Source organism: Giraffa tippelskirchi, chromosome 10, assembly GCF_054371585.1.
Source record: "Giraffa tippelskirchi isolate mGirTip1 chromosome 10, T2T-mGirTip1v1.2.pri, whole genome shotgun sequence".
NCBI classification, from domain to species: Eukaryota; Metazoa; Chordata; class Mammalia; order Artiodactyla; family Giraffidae; genus Giraffa; species Giraffa tippelskirchi.
Genome location: NC_137284.1, coordinates 64,348,440 through 64,368,725, shown reverse-complemented (window position 1 = coordinate 64,368,725; position 20,286 = coordinate 64,348,440). Strand labels below are relative to the sequence as shown.

Here is a 20,286-nt window from a genome sequence, read left to right as displayed (position 1 = left end):
CTATTTTGTTTGTTAAATCTTCTTGGTAAGTACCCTATTCTGTTCAAAAGTGAGAAAAACCTGAGTCCCTATGTTGTGGAACAGCTCTTAAGAAATGCAGGTCTCCTTGAAGTTATGACCTTGCAGGGAATCTAAACGCAAAGATGGGTTCCACCTCCCTCAGAAAACCCCTGAGTTCTGTACATATACCCACTGTGGATCAGAATCTTGTGACTTTTTGGAAAATGGATGAACTTTTGGATAATTTGGAATTGTAGCAACCACTTGGGGGAAACTTGAATTTATCCAAGTCCGCATTTAGTTTTGGAGAAGGAAACAGCAACCTACTCCAGTATTCTTGCCTGGAGAGTCCTGTGGACAGGGGAGCTTGGTGGGCTGCCGTCTATGGGGTCGCACAGAGTCGGACACGACTGATGCAACTTAGCAGCAGCAGCAGCATTTAGTTTTACTAAAAAACTTCAATAAATGGTGTTGGGAAAACTGGACAGCCATATATGAAAGAATAAAAACTGGACTACTATCTTACACTAAACACAATTAGGTTCTTTTTTTGCCTTCTACTGAAAGCTTTTATAAAATGCAGAAAAGAAATTCATTATAATAATAAATCTGGATTGCAGAAAATTGGCAAAGTGAATTTTGGCAGTAAAAACAAACAATAGTAAATTCAGATATAGATAGATAGGTATATAGATAGATTTAATACTTATTTGACAATAGAGGCTTTCTACAACTTTCTAGCAATATTTCTTTAAACAGTCATTATCTCTGTGGCCAAATTTACTCCTATGTTTGAATCAAGGAATTTGTGTATCAGAAATAAGTAACTCCAGTGATCTACTCAGGGCCCTTCGTAGAATTAGCAAACAGACACCCAGCACCTGCTAGGTGAGAAGGATGTGAACAGAGCTTTGGCTATATGTCTAATTTTAGTAGAATGTACTCTTGGCACCTCCAACAGTGACAACCACTACAGCTGAGGAAAGGAAGTCTCTAAGCCTTCTCATCCGTCACTTTTAAGGCCTTTAGAGTCATCCTGCAATCCAGCAGTAATAAAAAGTGTGATCCTGTAAATGAAGAATTATAAACATTAAACTGCTTTTCATCAAACTCAGGACACTTGGCCAGTTACTTGGTAGTAGTAGTCTCCTAATTGTAGGTGATTCCTCTAGACTTTGTTCACACAAACATTGAAACTAAAACTCTCATGAGATGTCTGCTCTTTGCCATTCTAGTAAAAATAAAAGTAATTGTAAATTTGTTACCTAGAAGTATTTGATGATATAGGATATAAAAATTGATACATCACAATTTTAAGCTGAGAAGGATTGTTTCCTTTGCTCCAAAGCCTTGAAATCCTTCTTTGATATGCATGGGACACCTGAGCAAACCTGACCTAGCGATCAGTTTTTTAGGATTCAATTCTGACTGTTAAGATCCTCAATTTTTGTCACCTACAAACTAAGAAATAGTAAACATTTCTATGCAAATTAATGTTTTCAAATTTTTAATTTTTGAATGCATCTACTGATTTTCATTTGAATAAAAGTGTAACGATAAAATAGATAGACCAGTTGAATAAATACCAATAAATGTCTGAAACTAGTACATCAACCTAATCTCTCAGAAGTTAATAAACACAGACATTTGATTATGCTTCAGGCTAAATCTTGGCATTCAGAGCTGATGGTGGAGATGCAAATTGTTTTTCCAAACAACTGTTCATATTGGTTAAGCTGCTTCTTACGTGTAAAGCAGTGGGGAAAAGGGAAAAGACAAACACTTTCTCAGGCTTCTTATGATTGTTTTAATCTATTCTGTGCAAAAATATGGCTTACAGTTTATTGCTGAAATATAGGAACCTGAAGATTCCTGTCCACAGTTTTAAGTTTAACAAGTATTTCTATTACTTTCAGAATAATGACTTCCAGAATTTAGTACTGTACTATTAACAGTTATGCCCCTTCTACTCATGCAGAGAAATTCTCACAAGAGTCAGTGACCCCAAAATGCCCAATTGAAACCATACCATGACAATTCATTGTTTTTATCATAACTATATAAGCCAGTAACGTGTATCATTTTCATGAGGCAATATCACTGCAATAATCATTTCTTTATAATAATTTCAATTATACTAAAATGCTTCTGAAAATAAGTAATGACAAACCCATGTTTGCATCAGATGCTATCTACTTCTACCCTGACGTGTTTTTTTTCTATATCTTAGCAAAGGTAAGGAAAAGCAATTTCCTTAGTATAGCTTAAAATTTATTTTTTCCAAATAACAAATGATTTTTTTAGCATAATTAAAACTTAAGTAACCAGTTTGTTGAAGCAACAAGTTGGCCTAGTAAAAGTTTTTCATCTGAAGCTTTGAACCTTCATATTCATCACAGTCCATCATCCAGTTCCTTATCTAAAACAGAAAGAGTATATTAGATACAAGTAAATTATCTTTTGAATCATACTTTTATGTCATCATGATTTATGTATATCACAGATGGAGGTGTTAGTTACATAGGAGTTTGGGATATGTGAGTACAGGTCCCGAAAAGAATCCTAAAAGTTTGGATTTTTAAAAATTGAAATCTTCATTAGGAGTTTTCTCTTTTTTTCTTCTAAAGAAAAACTACGGAAAAATAATTCAATGCTTTATTTGCTGAATTCTATATGTTCATAAAAACAAAAGCAATATTTCAAAGCGACTTTGAAAGTAGGGCAGATGGGTGAAGACTGAAGCATATTTTCTTCTCATCTTGAATGTTGGATCACAGGACAGATTAGACCACATAATGAAAGTCACAGGCCACTAATCAAATGATAAAAAAATAAAAGATTTTTGCTTTCTGACTTACTCTCCTTTTTGTTAAGAGAGAATTAACTCCTAAGTGATCATTTTGATAAATAAACCCCAGAATAATAAGATTTATCTGTGGAAAATATGTTATGCAGCTGGGACTCAAGAAGCTCTTCTTGCCAATCAGGCCAGGGTAGTCTGTCCTAACATTAGCTTCTAAATCCCATGGCAAATTAATTGATACATTGATATAAATGGTTGTCTAGCTATATTGGAGGGATTTGAGAGAGAGACATTGAACAGAATGATTTGCCTTTGATTGGCAATTGAAGGTTCTCTTTAGTCAAACCAGTTACTGAGTTCTTGCTTTAGAACTCTGTAGTATGGGGTTCCCTGTAGTACTTCTATCATTTTCTATATGAAACATACTTATTCCTCTGCAGCATGAAGGGAAGATGAGAATGAGTGAATGTTCTTAATTTGACTTCTTTGGTTAACCTTTGAGAATTTTCATATCCTAATCCCCAGTTTGTGACCTTAAATATGGGATATTGCCTTAACGCATTTCTTCTTCTGCTTATTATGCTGGGATTGTGTACCATAATTACTTTTTAAAAATAAAGTTTAATGTCCAAAAATAATGCTTTATACATAAATTGATCCCTTTTGCTATACATAAATTGAGCATCGAAGCCCTCCACTACTATTGTCATTTCCTCAGTTGAGTCGATATGGTAGAATCAGGGGAAATTAGCCACAATCTTCAGACATCTTGGCTTTTTTTTAAGAAAAAAAATACCTTCTCAACATACTACTAAATAAAGATGCTGTATGGGAAAATTAAAAAACAACTAGTTATAATTAACTCAGGAGACCTCAATTATCTCTTTATGTTCATTGATTTTTTTGGTATTCTTGAACAACCAGCATAACAACAAACCAAAAATGTGTGTAATACTGAATGCCACAACTGTTTCCCAGCCTTGAGACTGAGACTCCTAAGTTGTTTTGACTAGGCAACTAATAACAATTTAGATAGTCCTATACAAACTTAGAGACATGAGATACAAAACCATGACTGTCTTCCAGCACATTCTTCTTGTCAGAACCATTTAAATCACCATCTTACACAAGTACATATTGAAACTCAACTTTAAGCATTTTATTTTTATGTACATTTCATTTTGTCCAGAAATAAAATATCTAAATACAGACAGACTGTAATGTTGTATATGTATAGGTTTCAACAATACTTGAGCTGAATAAATGCTTTGTACATTAAGTTTGTCTTTTTAATGGAGTTCACAGCTACAGCGATAGAATGGATTCCTCATATCCTTTTTTTTTTATCTTTTTAAACCAATAACAAGCAGAGAGACAAGTACAAGTTAATATTAATAAGCAGCTCAAATTACACTTGGTTAAACTATGTACAATACAAACCATTCATACAAACGAAGACTAGGATATTGAATTTGTTACAATATGTTTAGTAAAGATAAGACAGACACTTATAACTTACATGGTGTCTGTCAGGCATTTCCCTTCTTACATAATGATCAGAACTTGTTTTAAGCAGCCTTAGCTGATCTCGACTTTGCAAAAGTTCAGTGACTGGTGATGAAAGCTGTAGTCCAGTGTCTGCCCACATGTAAATTCCAAATGTTTGCTCATCTTTACTGAGAACAGGCTCCCTCCATAGAAAAAAGAGCTATCTTGGATCACCTTGAATGTGCCTACTGAATGCTGGAAAAAATTACTACACTTGTTGTGTTCATAAAATAAAGAATACTGAGCTCTAAAAACACATTTTTTTTTCCATTTTAACAAGCATTATACTCCTACAGTAGTATTTACCAGTACAGCTACTCCAAGCAGTAGAAATGCATGAATGGGGACTATTGATTAGCATGTACTCAAGACATTAAAGAGAGATTTCCATAACAGCAAGTGCTAAAAACCATTCACTGTCTAGTTAATCCTTTTGCTTGATGATCGTTTATCCTGAACCATTTTGAGGCAGACAATGAAAGCCCTCTCAACAGGAATCATGACAGACGTCAGCTGAAATGTGTATGCAAGTGTGTTGGTGTACGTCTATGTGTGAGAGCGTGTCTTCAGGTGTGGCTTTAGAATCTGTGGTGATTTTGCGACTATACCAAGAGATGAAGCTGACTGGGCAGAAATTACATCAGGTTGTTTTCCACAAGCGTATTTGCAGTCAGTTGACGAGAGCAGCAGTGTAGACACATTCCAGGCAACAGATGGGACCTTCTTCTTGAGGTGACAGCCCTGTCACGTGACCTTGAATTCCTCAGGTCTCAGTCTCACCCCCACGTTCGTCCTCATCCGGAGGGGAAGTAAGGTGTGTCGCTGTGGTAGTTGTAGTCGGGGCACACTTTCTGTACTAGTTTATAATCTGTACTATAAAAGGAAATGTAAATACAGATCACCTTAAAGGGCTTGGAGCAGAGCCAGGACACGTGACTTTGCGTCTGCTCCTGGTAACAGGTTTTTGAAGGGTCATAGTTGCAGAGTGTGTTCTTGGTAGCCTTGTCAACCTTTTCATACTCAATGCGGCAGTTAAAGGACTTGGAATCTTTGGCATCAATCACGGTTTGTTGTGCCAAGTCGAATTCCACTATTTTCGTAGGGGGTACCAAGCTGACAGATACATTCCCTTGACCAGTGGAATTGTGCCTGAAATAAACGCTAAACGTCCCATTGCCATGATCGACAATTTTCCCAGTTATCAACAGGTTTAGCTTCACTGTTTTGATGTTGGAATGAAAATCACCCCATCCAAACATTTTCTTAAACTTGCCCGTCTTAACAATGGGCCTTCGCTTGGCCCTGGGCCGGGGCTCTTGAAGGTCTGTGGAGTTCCTCAACCAGTCCCAGAGGTCTTGCTCAGAATAAGGTTCTGGGGTGTCATATCGCAGGTCTAAATCTGTATCATTTTCTTTGCCACGAAAAGTCTGTGACAGGAGTCGGCTGATAGACAAGTCTTTGCTGCTTTCTGTCCATATGTGCTTTAGTGTGGATTTGCTGCCTCCTGATTTTAGAAGTTCTGACTTCCCACCGTTTGTTAAATTGGCACATGTGACCTGAAAATGGAACAGAAAAATGGTGTTTACATCTCTGTATCTGAGAACACGTAACACAAAGATTCAAGCCCTCTTTCAGTGGCTGGGGATTCAAGTACCTTCTGCATGTGGCCAATGTTTATTAAGCTGTGATTGAATACCACTGCTATTTTTATACAAAGATGGGAGAGAGGAGGTGGATAAAAACCATTAAACATGACAGAGAGACTATATAAAAACATTGACTTTGAAAAGGGCCACATAACATGAATACAGCAAAGCACCTTAATGTGATTTATGTTTGAATTACTTCTCAGTGCCAAAATCCAAACACTTTTAAAATAAAATTTTACAAAAGATTATGTTACTTTTTTACTTTGAAATCACCATAAGCTTTAAAATGGTATGATTCTCAGAAATACATCAACTGACATTCTACAGACTTTTGGTAGTCCGTGCCACAGTCACATAAGAAAAGTCAGTTTTTCAGGGAGACTCTAGAATATTTTTTTCTGGTCAAAACAAAATAACTTGTTTATGATCACCTATTATTGGCAAGAAACATACTGTATAAGATAATTTTTCCATTAACAGATGTAAATGTGATCTAGTAAAACAAATGCTAATTGATAAGAGTAGTACAGACCCTTTGATTTTAGAGTTTATTTTGGCCTGAGCATTTGTTTTGTTTCGATGGAATCTAATTGATTGGTCAAACATCCAAATCTGTACTTGCCTAATTCTATTGTCTTTGTTCTTACTGCAGCCTCTATATTTATCCTTAGTATAAAAGAAATAAATACATATCCCAGTCTCTCAAATTACACAGATAATTTCCCATTCTTCGGGTGGCAAAAAGAATAAATGTATTTGATAACGGCTTGGTACTTGTATCTCAGCAACAACATAGTTCATCAAGAAGAGAGAGTATAATGAGATGAATCCATGGTGCACTGGCTCATGAAGCAGTAATGAAACTGTCCTAAAGAAGAAGTAAAAGGGACTTAGAGTGCATTTACCAGCAGAATATAGGGAGCAAAAGAGGAAAAACAAAAAAAAAGGAAGTGGCAGGTTTCAAGGGGAAAAAAAATGAATCTATTTAACAGGATGCTAGGATTCTGACAGCAGAACAACCTCTGATTTTCAGGCAGAATAGAAATTTACATCTAAATTATACTCTCCACAGCTGTAGTAATTATGAGTGCAAGCTCTGGAGTCAGACACCCTGAATCCCAATGCAGGCTATGATCCTTCACAGCTGTATGATCTGGGCCAGTTGCTTAACTTGTATACATTTCCGTATTTCTCTTCCACAGAGTAGAAAAATGATATCCCTTTTCCTCACAAGGCTGTTTGAAGAATTAAACTGGACAGTCCATTTAAAGCACTGAAGGACAGTACCTGGACATGATGAGTGTTCAACACTAGTATTTCTAACTATTATCATCCTCAAACATTTTACCTCTGAATTCCACAGGGTAATATTTTATGTAAATGAATAACAGACAATAGGATCTGAGAGCAAAGGTATCTTTATATGAAAATCTCCCTTTTATTAATACATACCCAAAAACCTAAAGCAAACCATTTAAACACACACACACACACACACACACACACACACACATATGGTGCCCAGGTGGTACTAGTGGTAAAGAACCTGCCTGCCAGCGCAGGAGTCTTAAAAGGCAGATTTGATCCCTGGGTTGGGAAGATCCCCTGGAGGAGGGCATGGCAACCCACTTCAGTATTCTGGCCTGGAGAAGCCCATGGGCTGAGGAACCCGGATGAGCGGGGGCAAGGCTACAGTCCATAGGGTCACAAAGAGTTGGACATGACTGAAGCGACTAAGAAAGTGAAAGTATTAGTCACTCAGTAGCTTTCCACTCTTTGTGACCCCATGGACCGTAGTGCCCCTGCCAGGCTCTTCCGTCCATGGTATTTCCCAGGCAAGAATACTAAAGTGGGTTGCCATTTCCTTCTCCAGGGGATCTTCCCAACACAAGGATGGAACGTGGGTTGCCTGCATTGCAGGCAGATTCTTTAACATCTGAGCCACTAGGGAAGCCCGAAGTGGCTAAGCACACACTATACACTTTCCAAAGTATTTAGGCTGCTACCACAACCTAAAAACACGACAAGTTGCTGCTGCTGCTGCTAAGTCGCTTCAGTCGTGTCTGACTCTGTGCAACCCATAGACAGCAGCCCAACAGGCTCCCCCGTCCCTGGGATTCTCCAGGCAAGAACACTGGAGTGGGTTGCCATTGCCTTCTCCATGACAAGTTGAGTACTTAGAAAAATTCAGATGAATAAAACATGAGCAGAACTTCAGCTATTAAACTGTTCAAGGACAAAATGCAATGAATTTATTAGCCCTCAATGGTGCGATGTGAAAGGCTTCTAGTGGTGCAGTCAAGAGGCCTCTCTGCAACATCTGAGTTTGGGTACAGAATCGAAGTGGGCTATAGTCACCAGCACTGCCTTGACTATTCTCATTCTCCCTTCCTCTCCCTTTCATTTAGGCTAGGAGAGAAGCAGGGCAATGTCTAGGAGAGTTTCGGTCATGAAAAATCAGGAAGCGTCCTTGATTCATCTTGCTTTATTAATTCAATAACTATGTAGTGAGATTCTGCTACTATTGAGTAAAATAACAGGAATACAAAGGCAAATGAGATGGGGTTCTTTCTTTCAAGATGTTCACAATCTAATAGTGAAGTCACTTAAGCAAGGAGTATGGTGATGTGACCAACACTATGTACAATATTCTTAGAGTCAAAGTTAAAAGGTAGAGAAGATATAACAGAGGAGATGATATTCAGATCTGGGAGATAAAAAAAAAAAGGTTTAGGACTTCAACAGATAATGAACAGACTAGAGAAGTTCTTCTAAGTATAAGGAACAGACTACGAAAAAGTAAAAAGTTGAAAAAGAACATGTCAAATGTAAGAATGGAAAATAGTTCCTTATCTCTGAACTTCAGGGAGAATTGACAGGAAGGATAAACAGAAGTTGCAAGCGGTTGGCAGAACACAAAGGTCAGTTCAGTTCAGTTCAGTCACTCAGTTGCTCCGACTCTTTGCGACCCCATGAATTGCAGCACGCCAGGCCTCCCTGTCCATCACCAACTCCCGGAGTCCACCCAACCCATGTCCATCGAGTCGGTGATACCATCAACTATCTCATCCTCTGTAGTCCCTTTCTCGTCCCACCCTCAATCATTCCCAGCATCAGGGTCTTTTCCAATGAGTCAGCTCTTCGCATCAGGTGGCCAAAGTATTGGAGTTTCAGCTCCAACATCAGTCCTTCCAATGAATACCCAGGACTAATCTCCTTTAGGATGGACTGGTTGGATCTCCTTGCAGTCCAAGGGACTCTCAAGAGTCTTCTCCAACACCACAGTTCAAAAGCATCAATTCTTTGATGCTCAGCTTCCTTTATAGTCCAACTCTCACATCCATACATGACCACTGGAAAAACCATAGCCTTGACTAGATGGATCTTTGTTGACAAAGTAATGTCTCTGCTTTTTAATATGCTACCTAGGTTGGTCATAACTTTCCTTCCAAGGAGTAAGCGTCTTTTAATTTCATGGCTGCAATCACCATCTGCAGTGATTTTGGAGCCCCCCAAAATAAAGTCTGACACTGTTTCCATTGTTTTCCCATCTATTTCCCATGAAGTGATGGGACCGGATGCCATGATCTTAGTTTTCTGAATGTTGAGGTTTAAGCCAACTTTTTCACTCTCCTCTTTCACTTTCATCAAGAGGATCTTTAGTTCTTCTTCACTTTTTGCCATAAGGGTGGTGTCATCTGCATATCTGAGGTTATTGATATTTCTCCCAGCAATCTTGATTCCAGCTTGTGCTTCATCCAGTCCAGCATTTCTCATGATGTATTCTGCATATAAGTTAAATAAGTAGGGTGACAATATACACCCTTGACGTACTCCTTTTCCTATTTGGAACCAGTCTGTTGTTCCATGTCCAGTTTTAACTATTGCGTCCTGACCTGCATACAGGATTCTCAAGAGGCAGGTCAGGTGGTCTGGTATTCCCATCTCTTTCAGAATTTTCCACACTTTACTGTGATCCACACAGTCAAAGGCTTTGGCATAGTCAATAAAGCAGAAATAGATGCTTTTTCAATGATCCAGCAGATGTTGTCAATTTGATCTCTGGTTCCTTTGCCTTTTTTAAAACCAGCTTGAACATCTGGAAGTTTTAGTTCACGTATTGCTGAAGTCTGGCTTGGAGAATTTTGAGCATTCTTTTACTAGCATCTGAGATGAGTGCAACTGTGTGGTAGTTTGAGCATTCTTTGGCATTGCCTTTCCATGGGATTGGAATGAAAACTGACCTTTTCCAGTCCTGTGGCCACTGCTGAGTTTTCCAGATTTGCTGGCATATTGAGTGCTGCACTTTCACAGCATCATCTTTTAGGATTTGAAATAGTTCAACTGGAATACCATCACCTCCACTAGCTTTGTTCATAGTGATGCTTTCTAAGGCCCACTTGACTTCACATTCCAGGATGTCTGGCTCTAGGTGAGTGATCACACCATTGTGGTTATCTGGGTCATGAAGATCTTTTTTGTACAATTCTTCTGTGTATTCTTGCCACCTCTTCTTAATATCTTCTGCTTCTGTTAGGTCCATACCATTTCTGTCCTTTATTAAGACCATCTTTGCATGAAATGTTCCCTTGGTATCTCTAATTTTCTTGAAGAGATCTCCAGTCTTTCCCATTCTATTGTTTTCCTCTATTTCTTTGCATTGATAGCTGAGGAAGACTTTCTTATCTTTCCTTGCTATTCTTTGGAACTCTGCATTCAAATGGGTATATCTTTCCTTTTCTCCTTTGCTTTTCGCTTCAAAGAAGGTAGGCTAGGATCAACTTGTGAAGGTTCTAGGGTCAATTTATGAAGTTATTTAAAATTAATCTTATAGATAATGAGGAGTCCTTAAATTTTGTCATATTTTGCTTTTAATTAGGTCATCTTGGCTCTAAAAGAATCATTGATTGGATATTGAAAGGTAGATTGGTAGGGAGAGGACTTGAGGGAATAATTAGTTAAATAACAAATTGTAATACTCCTTTTGAGAAAGTAAATGAGCCTGAACCAAAGCAATGGCAGAGAAAAAGAGAAAGAAAAATGGATATAAAAGATATTTCAGAGGCAGGATTAACTTAATTTGATGATATATATTGGCTAAGCAGGAATGTGAAAAAGTTGAGAATTAATTAATTTTCTTGCATCTGTAAAAAATACAAAAGTAATAAGTTAAAAAAGTATATAAGCACTTGAAAAGAAGTCTCTTGGCTTTTAAATTAACTACTAAGGACCTTCTTGAAGCAAGTTTTACTGGTGGTAAAGAGATGATGTAAGATGAAAAAGAAGTGCAACTATCTTAATATATCTGCTCCCAGATGAAAATCCAGAATTCTTGGCTTTCTCACTCTATTATATCGCTTTAGTTTACATATGAAGAATTTTCATTTTTGAAACACATACATGTACACATAAAATTGAAATAGATTTTGAGCCTTACTGAATAAACAATATATTTTTAAAAAAATCTTAGACTCAGAACACCTTCTATCATTGATTTTACAAACATAAGAGTTTCTTTTGAAAAGTCACCTAAAGATCCTTTCACATCAGTATATCAGAATGATGACAGAAGTGGTGAAGACTATGGCATAAAATGAGCCCAAAAGAAAAATCTAACAATTGCTAACTAACTCAATTCCAAAAAGGCAATGCATTGTGAACTTTTTTCTACAAAGAGTCATTTTTTTCTATAACAGTGAAAGCACTAAAGATACTTCCTAACTAATTTTCCAAGTCAAAAGTGGCCACATTTGAATCAGTTCTAATGAAGTGGATGAAACTGGAGCCTATTATACAGAGTGAGGTAAGTCAGAAAGAAAAACACCAATACAGTATATTAACGCATATATATGGAATTTAGAAAGATGGTAATGACAACACTATATGCGAGACAGCAAAAGAGACACAGATATAAAGAACAGACTTTTGGACTCTGTGGGAGAAGGCGAGGGTGGGATGATTTGAGAGAATAGCACTGAAACCTGTATATTACCACATGTGAAATGGATCACCAGTCCAAGTTTGATGCACGAAACAGGGCACTCAAAGCCGGTGCACTGGGATAACCCAGAGGGATGGGATGGGGAGGGAGGTGGGAGGGGGGTTCAGGACGGGGGACACATGTACACCCACGGCTGATTCATGTCAATGTATGGCAAAACGACTACAATATTGTAAAGTAATTAGCCTCCAATTAAAATAAATTAATTAATTTAAAAAAGTGGCCAATGCCTCAAAAATAAAAATTTTAGGAAGTGGCCAACACCCATTTCAAAGGAGTTGACCCACTCACTAATCCAGTCATACCATTTCCACAAATTATGTGAGTTGTCTAATTGCTTTAAAAACAATGAGAATCATAAAGACTCTTACCATGATTAGGAATATGCATATTAAAGCACATGTTTCTTTTGACAACAATCAAAAATAGGTGCAAAGACAAGGGTCATTTTCTTCAACCATAAACAAAGACAGAGCTTGAATCTAACATTAGGGAGCTTGTCTGGGGCAGGACGTGTGTGGGGGGCTAGAAAGAAGAGACTGCTATTGACTGGTGGGAGTGTAAGCATATAAAGAGTTGAGATAGCTTGGTCTAGCTCCTCCTTTATATCTCTCAGGGCCAAGCTTTCACATTGCTTTCCCTAACATCTTTTCATTACAGGCTTATGATCCTAATGTCAATATATTATCTTTTAAAATATTGTTGAAAGGCATTACTTTTGGAAGAGATACTTCACTAACACTTCAACTATGCTCCTGGCCTTATGAGATTTTATATAAACATGTCCCTCTTTCATGTGTACATCTCCGACTAGAGGTACCTCCAGATGGTCTGTGTATCTCTTTTTATAAAAGAGCAATAAGGTGCCTTTTAATTTCTACCAGCCCTCACATTTACTGTTGATCTATTACTGTTCAATATAAATTATCTCAAGATTACTTTGAAAATCATGTGTTTATTTCATCAACTGTATGAATATTTAAGCCAAATAAAAATTCTGGATAACCTGATGCTTAAGCAATATCTCTCATCAGTGAATAACTAATCAACAAAATGACCTTGCTCTGTGATTACAACTTCATTTTGGCAGTTTATGATTTGCTACATTGAATATACATCACATACTATCAACTGCTATTGGTTAAGAGCATAGTATCTTCAGACACTGTAATTAGCATTTTACATATGGCATTGCACTTCATTTAAACCACAAACACACACACACTCATTCACTGACTCACACACAATATTGTTATTTTCAACTTATAGGCAGAGATATGGAAGCTTGAGAAGAACTTGTTCAAGATTACTGCTGATAAGTGAAAGAGCTACTGCTTATTACTCCACTGGGTATTTATTTTATTTTTAAAATTATTTTAATCATATACAATTATACATTAATATATGTTTATCAAAACATTTAAACATTAGGGGATTTATGAAGTAAAAATTAAAAGCTTATCTTCATAATCAACCCCTGCTCCCTTATAATCCCACCTCTCTCTGTAAAGATAAAACCTCAAAATTTTGATGTATATTGTTCCTAAACATTTTCGCTATTTTTCATGAATAAACATTTACATCACTAGTGTTGTATTTTATGATTTGAATTTTGTATTTTTTCCAATCAACAATATCTTTGAGATGCATAGCTCTTAGTTCATAAAGGTATATCATCTTTATTAAATAGGAAATAGAATTCTAGAATATAAATGTATCATATTTCTATTTTGGGGTTACCTTTGGTGATAGATCCTTAATCATTACATTGTTTCACAGACTTATTTTTTTAGCTTTCATTCCATTGGTTTTTCTGTTCATTATTGCTTCAGATAACTCTGTCCCTCTTCTGGATTTTCATTTCTGTGGTTGGATAGATTTGTGTGATCCTTTTAAAAAGAGTTCACATGGGATAAGCTGTCTGAGTAGTCTATGCCTAAAATGTCTTTACTGGCCATAGGCTTACATCGGGCAGAATAGTCATTCATCTTTCAATTCCTTTTGTTCTGTGATTTTATTTTTTCTCTCTCCAAAAAAGCTAGGATATTTTTCCACTTCAGGTATTGTGAAATCTCACAAGGTGAGCTACACGTGCTCGTGCTTTCTCCAGACCTTTTCTTAACTAGTTTAGGGAAAAGCATGCAGATATTCACAGCCATGCTAGGCTGTTTTTCATAGCATTCTCCCAAAAGGACTATACCCCTTTTGGGGAATGTTCCTTCTGTATTATTCCATTTTGTAACTTGAGGAAAGGACTACCTCGCATAGGGTAAGCACTCAATAAATTATATACATGGTTTATATTCTTACTTACATTAGTTTCAATAGGGAGAGTTCATTGATTCTTTAGCCACAACCAAGATTTTGGTAGAACACGTGGCCCACAGAGGTTTCTCTCTTACAAGTTTAGAGCCTGCACTTCACTGAAATTCTCAGAGTGCCTGTATTATATGTGATAAGCCAGAGGAAATGGGTTAGTATTTTAATACATCAAAAATACATCATTTCCTTCTGCTACAAAGCAGTGCTCCAGTAGCAACCATGCTGCATTAACAGTGGAAAAGCAGGAAAAGAACCCCAAGCCTCTCCCTTAGCATAGTCGTTGCTAGAGGCTGTATTGCACAGAAACTAAGAAAATGGGCTTTGCAGTCAGAGACACAGGGCTAAACCCAAAATCTGTTACCAAGAACTTGAAGAGTCAGATTTTTTCCAACTAGAAAATAGAGATGACACCTCACTCACTGGGTTTTTGTAAAGATAAAAGATTTTATACGTAGCAGAAATAAAAATAGGGGAAACAGTATGAGTTCAACACTTGAGAGCTAACACTCTGAGGTAGTTATGAAACCCTGAAGAAAAGGAAAAGAAGGCTTTCAGAATGCACCCTGCATTCTGCAATCTTCTCACTGGAGACATTACATTTGCTCAAGTGGGCCAAACAAACTGTGATGGAAATGAGTATAATTGCAACATCTCTGTGGTCATCTTTAGCAGTAGGTGGTGGGAGAAGATCACACTGATTCTGTATGTTACAATTTAGTGCTGGCAAATGTAAGCAATAATTTATCTTTAGCATAATGTTAAGAGAAGATATTTTGATCAGCCTGAACATTCCACATCATCCTTAAAAACTAGAAACATGGTATGTTTCTATCAGTTTGAAGAAATGGCTAAGAATTTTAGGCATGTTACTCCATGAGTTTTCATGATTCCATGCAAGATGGCTCACTTTTAACATAGGACACCAACAAGTCCCTTCAAATTATTGTGTCAGAGACTGGATCTAAGTCGTGGGTCACTGAGCACCTCGCAAGTTTGTGTAACTATGAAAATTAGTTTTCCCTTTGATTTTTCCTCCTGTAGGTCCTCTCATGAAAATTATCTTGAAATGTTTCTGTTTCTTTACCTGCAAGGGGAGAAGCATGCCTTGAGAAGAGCCATAAGCTATTATTTCTGCTGCTGAGAAACAGAATTTTTCATCTTACAAAAATATTGTCTCTTTCCTTCTGCACACTTTTTATAGATATACACATAAGTTTTGACATATAGACACATTAACATTGATGAGAAATTAAAAATTATATTCTCTATAACCCCACTTCACCCATTCTCTCAAAACTTAATTGCAGATTACCTTACCCAGCTTTGCATTGCAAAAGTTACTTCTTTGTTTAGTATTTTACAATATGTTCATTTAAAATGTAGAAGGAATATCCAGCGTGAGGAACCCTGGGTACCTGGTCATAATAATAAACAAAACATTTAAAATAAACGTTGAAAAGCTATTTCTTGGCTGAAACAAAGCAACTTCAGTGTTATTTTCTCGTTATCCATAAAGAGATTTTGATTTGTCAGTAAATCTAGCTGTCTTTAAAGAAAAGACAAATATTACATATGTAGGAATAGCTGTGTTAAATCCAGGGTCTTTCTATCTGAATTGGAGGCTAATATGAGTGATTGTCCATAACAAGGCATGTAACATGGAGGTTTTAGGATGTTTCTAGCTTCTTGAAGTCAAACAAGGTACAGACCTCTCTAAAATGGACCAAATGAAGAAGGACTGACTCGCCTTTCAATCCCATTTCCAGTGACCTATACATACATTTGTTCTCAAATACAGCACTGGTATATGAGAACATACTGAGTAGTAGTCACACTTCGCTTTATCCAATAGAAGCTCAAAATCCTGAGGAAATAATAACTTTGATGGTTTTGAGACAATATTTTACTCAACACCCTTTGATTATCCAGAGGTTGATCTAAAAATCTTCTAATAGAGGAAGAAGTCATTATATAAAGAAAGTGATAGAGACTAGTTACAGTGGAATATCATCCTGGTACCATTTAGATCCTAGATTTATTCCAGAGTTATTCTAGGGCCTCTTTCTTATCAGGCTACAGCACATGAATACTGCTAGGAGCTTCCCAAGTACAGAGTGGACAAGGCAGAAAGACAACCGAGAAATACAAAAGGGTATGCAGATCCTAGAAATAAAGTCCCTCTACACTCCTGTAAAAGTCCTGTGAACTGGAAATCTCCAACTTCCTGAAGTGGAACAAATCCACTGAGAACAGATAAGACCAACAGAGAGAATTGACCCCTCACTCTTTTATCAAAGGATGGTGATGCTGGAGTTTGAGTTAGGTAAAACTTTCGACACTGAGTAAATATGTATCTTTAGATCATGCCTTGGTCACAGCAAGATGTGGTAAAGAGTATCCAGCCTACGGCCACAGGCCCCACAATGGCACTTGGGTATAGCTCAGGGAGGACCCAACTCACCGACTGAGGGACCCTCAAGCTTTCTCACTATGTCTATGACAAAGCAATTCCCTTGAAAGCTCTTAAACCAATCTGTTCTTTTCTAAAGTCCCTCTGGTGAGAAGATTAGCATCTAGTCTTTGATAATTGTTTCTGCCAGGTAAGACTCTTAGCACTTGGGGAAAACAGATCTCTTACTCAATTACCGCCAGTGTGGGAATCAGATGTACCAGGAGTCTGGGCTATATTTTACTTTGATCTATTCCCAGCTTCTCAAAGTACAGCATGTGGAATTTCATATTAAAGAGCCAAGTGCTGAGGGAAAGGGATGCTTAGGCAAAGAGATCTCATATACAAGGAAAAAGATGGCCTCTGGGTTTAGGTGCTGTGCCTCTAAAGTTGATCAGATGTAAAACCGAGTGATATGCCTAGATTTCCAAAGGAAAATGACTTGGCTCTTTTTGTTACCAAGGGAATTAAGTGGACAGTTTCACTAAATCAAAGAAGGATGTTCACTCAGATTATGTTACAGGAGGAGATGAGATGGGTCATGGAGAGAACAGAGCAGAGTCCAAAGAGGCTGAGGATGCTGTAAGAGAAGTCACAATAGAAAGGCTGGATGGAAGTGTGTATGCAAGGAGAGCTCTGAGATCCCCTTGACCTTTAATGTACTTTAAAATGACTTGCCACAGCATTAGTGTGAACTGCTGTGAACACTGTGGACGGAGGGAATCACAGGAGAATTGAAAGAAAGACAGACTGTTAGAGTAGAATTTCCTCTCTCCGCTTTCTCCGATTGTCCTCACACTCAAATCTCCAGATTCCAAGAGGGAGTTTAATTATCCCTTTCAAAAGAGCTGGGTAACACTCCAGATGCCACTAGAGGGCGCAGCTAGGACATCTGACAACTGTCTCTATTCCTGGTGCTGAAGTCAGGCAGAATTGTGTCACTAAGGGTCGCAGAGATCTTTGAAGAAAGAAGATGGACCAGGAAACTTCATGGTACCTGCTGACTGACACAGACCCTGGGAGCTACTTCTTCTATGAGCTGCAGAGACTAGGAGGGAGTAACTGTTGCTCAAAGAACTACTACCAAAGTCATCGCCAACTAAAGAAGCTGTTGTAAGCCTTTGGTTCCCCATAGAGGGTATGTTCGGTGTTAAGGTATTTATATTTATTTATCGCAAAGAGTCGGACACGACTGAGCAACTGAACTGAACTGATTAGAAAAGAGTCTAGGTCAATGCAACATATTTCTACATCTCTAGCTGCATTTTTGGCTACTCTTCACTTTGTCCTCAGAGTTCAGATCACATCAGACATTTTATGTTTATGTGGTCTCTTTCTTCCAACTTCAGAGCTTCCCTGGTGGCTCAGATGGTAAAGAATCTGCGTGAGATGCAGGAGACCCAGGTTCAATTCCTGGGTTGGGAAGATCTCCTGGAGAAGGGAATAGCTACCTACTCCAGTATTCTTGCCTGGAGAATCCCCATGGACAGAGGAGCCTGACAGGCTACAGTCCATGGGTCGCAAAGAGTTGCACACAACTGAGCGACCATACATACATTTCTTCCAACTTCAGGACCTTTGCAAAGGCTCCTTCTCCACCCTGGAATCCTTTCCACCCACTCCCACTTGCATAGCTAACTCTTAGTCATCCTTTGTGCTATGCAAGTTGCTTCAGTCATGTCCAACTATTTGTGACACCATAGACCGTAGCCCACCAGGCTCCTCTGTCCATGAGATTCTCCAGGCAAGAATACTGGAGTGAGTTGCCATTTCCTACTCCAGGGGATCTTCCCAACTCAGGAATTGAACCCAAGTTTCTTATGTCCCCTGAATCAGCAGGCAGATTTTTTACCACCAGTGCCACCTGGGAAGCCCTAGACCTCCTCTAGCCCAACCTAAACTCCATTTCTACAGGAATGGTTGGTCCTCTCATAGCACCTTGTACTGTTTGTTCATAAAAGTAACACTATTATCTATATCCATACCTGTATCTCTACCTATCTATCTTCTTTCTCTCAACTGTCATCTCCATGAGGTTGGGATTGGTCATTCAATACCTTAGTCATTGTTACTGCAGTTCATAAAATCCCAGGTTCCAAGTAGGTGCTCTACAATTATCAGCTGCATGAATAAATGCCTGTTTGAATGGAGCGGCTACCTATACATGATGCTATTCCTTCACAGATGAGCTTACCTCATAAGCAGATAAACAGCTCATTTTCTGACATAGATAAATGTGTTTGTATTGTAAGCCTTCATGGAGGCTTTGTGTAATTCTGTAAACATCTACAGTGATGCAAGGAAAAAGGTGATATTTTTCTAGGAAAATACAAGATGCTACAGGTTATTATAATCAGTCAGGACTGTCACATCAAAAATCTCCAAATAAATGTGAGTATTATTTAAGTCAAAGTGAAACGTGAATAAGAGCAAAAATGCCCATATGAATATAACTGTGTTTTAGAAGTGTTACAAATATCAGAAAAGCTTAATGAAACAATGAGTGTGGTCTCTTGAATGGCAGGAAAGTGAGTGCCATCTTCTGGATTTTCTCTCTGAAATTTCCAGAAATTTTATGCTAAGACAGAAATGAAGGAAAATGCTGATAGGATGCTAAATGCAAAAGTTCCTTCATCAAGAGTCAGCCAGACTTTGTAGGGGCATTTTCTCTGCAGCATTAGAGTAGTGGACACTTTTATTGATAAACAATAACTGCTTTGAAACAGGCAGTTAGGCATGTGTTAGGCTATTTCTTTACATAAATGCCCACTTGCTTGGAAAATGCAGTGGGGTTTTATAAATGTGAAACAATATAACCAGTTTTATGGATGTGTTTGCAAAGGTTCAAATTGAGTCATAAAAATATTCATTAACAGTGCAAATTAAATTGTTATTAAAATAGGAACCTTAAAGACATTTTTGGCTTTAGAGTTGATGGTATAAATACAGTATGACTTATGACCCTTCTGCTTTTTGTCTGTGTCACTAAAATCCATGACTGTTGAGAGAATCACAAAATATCTGAAGTTGAAAGGGACCTTGAAAATCATTTCACCACTTCGGAAGCTGAGTCTCACAGAGCGGATGTAACTCACCTAAAGTTCCCAAGGTGGTTAGGGGCCGAGTTAAACTATAGGTAAGGTTTCCTAGTATTCAGTCCACTCTTCTTGAGTTCCAAAGCTTCCTTTTATTGAGAGCTGATACCTTATGTCTTCTCAGAGTTTACCAAAACTGGAACCAGGGTGTCAACTGCAAAGTATGGAGCTGGCTTATTTCTGCTCTTAATTTTAAGGAGATCTGCCATCATTTGCTAACCCTGAAACAAAGAGGCAGTAACCCAGTGCATCTCAACTACAGCCTGGGGTCCCCTGGATTGACTCAGTGCACGAACCTAGGCTCAGACCTTCTAAGACTTGAGTCTGAACAGTGACTGTTCTGAGGGGAGAGGGAATCAAAGTGAGGAGACTGTTGTCATAGGTTTTCAGTTAAGCAAATGATAACACAGAGGGAATTA

At 37.9% G+C, this 20,286-nt stretch overlaps 1 protein-coding gene across 4 annotated transcripts in view; it reads right to left on the bottom strand.

The window, feature by feature from the left end:
* Positions 1 to 3,940: 3,940 nt before the first annotated feature.
* Positions 3,941 to 20,286, bottom strand: part of NXPH1 (neurexophilin 1) — a 469,360-nt gene continuing 453,014 nt past the window's right edge. For all 4 annotated transcript variants that reach the window (XM_081531714.1, XM_081531713.1, XM_081531715.1 and 1 more), the window contains one exon: positions 3,941 to 5,907. In XM_081531714.1, the coding sequence (XP_081387840.1) occupies positions 5,146 to 5,907 (762 nt within the window). In that variant the 3' untranslated portion in view covers positions 3,941 to 5,145. The remainder of the gene's footprint in view (positions 5,908 to 20,286) is intronic.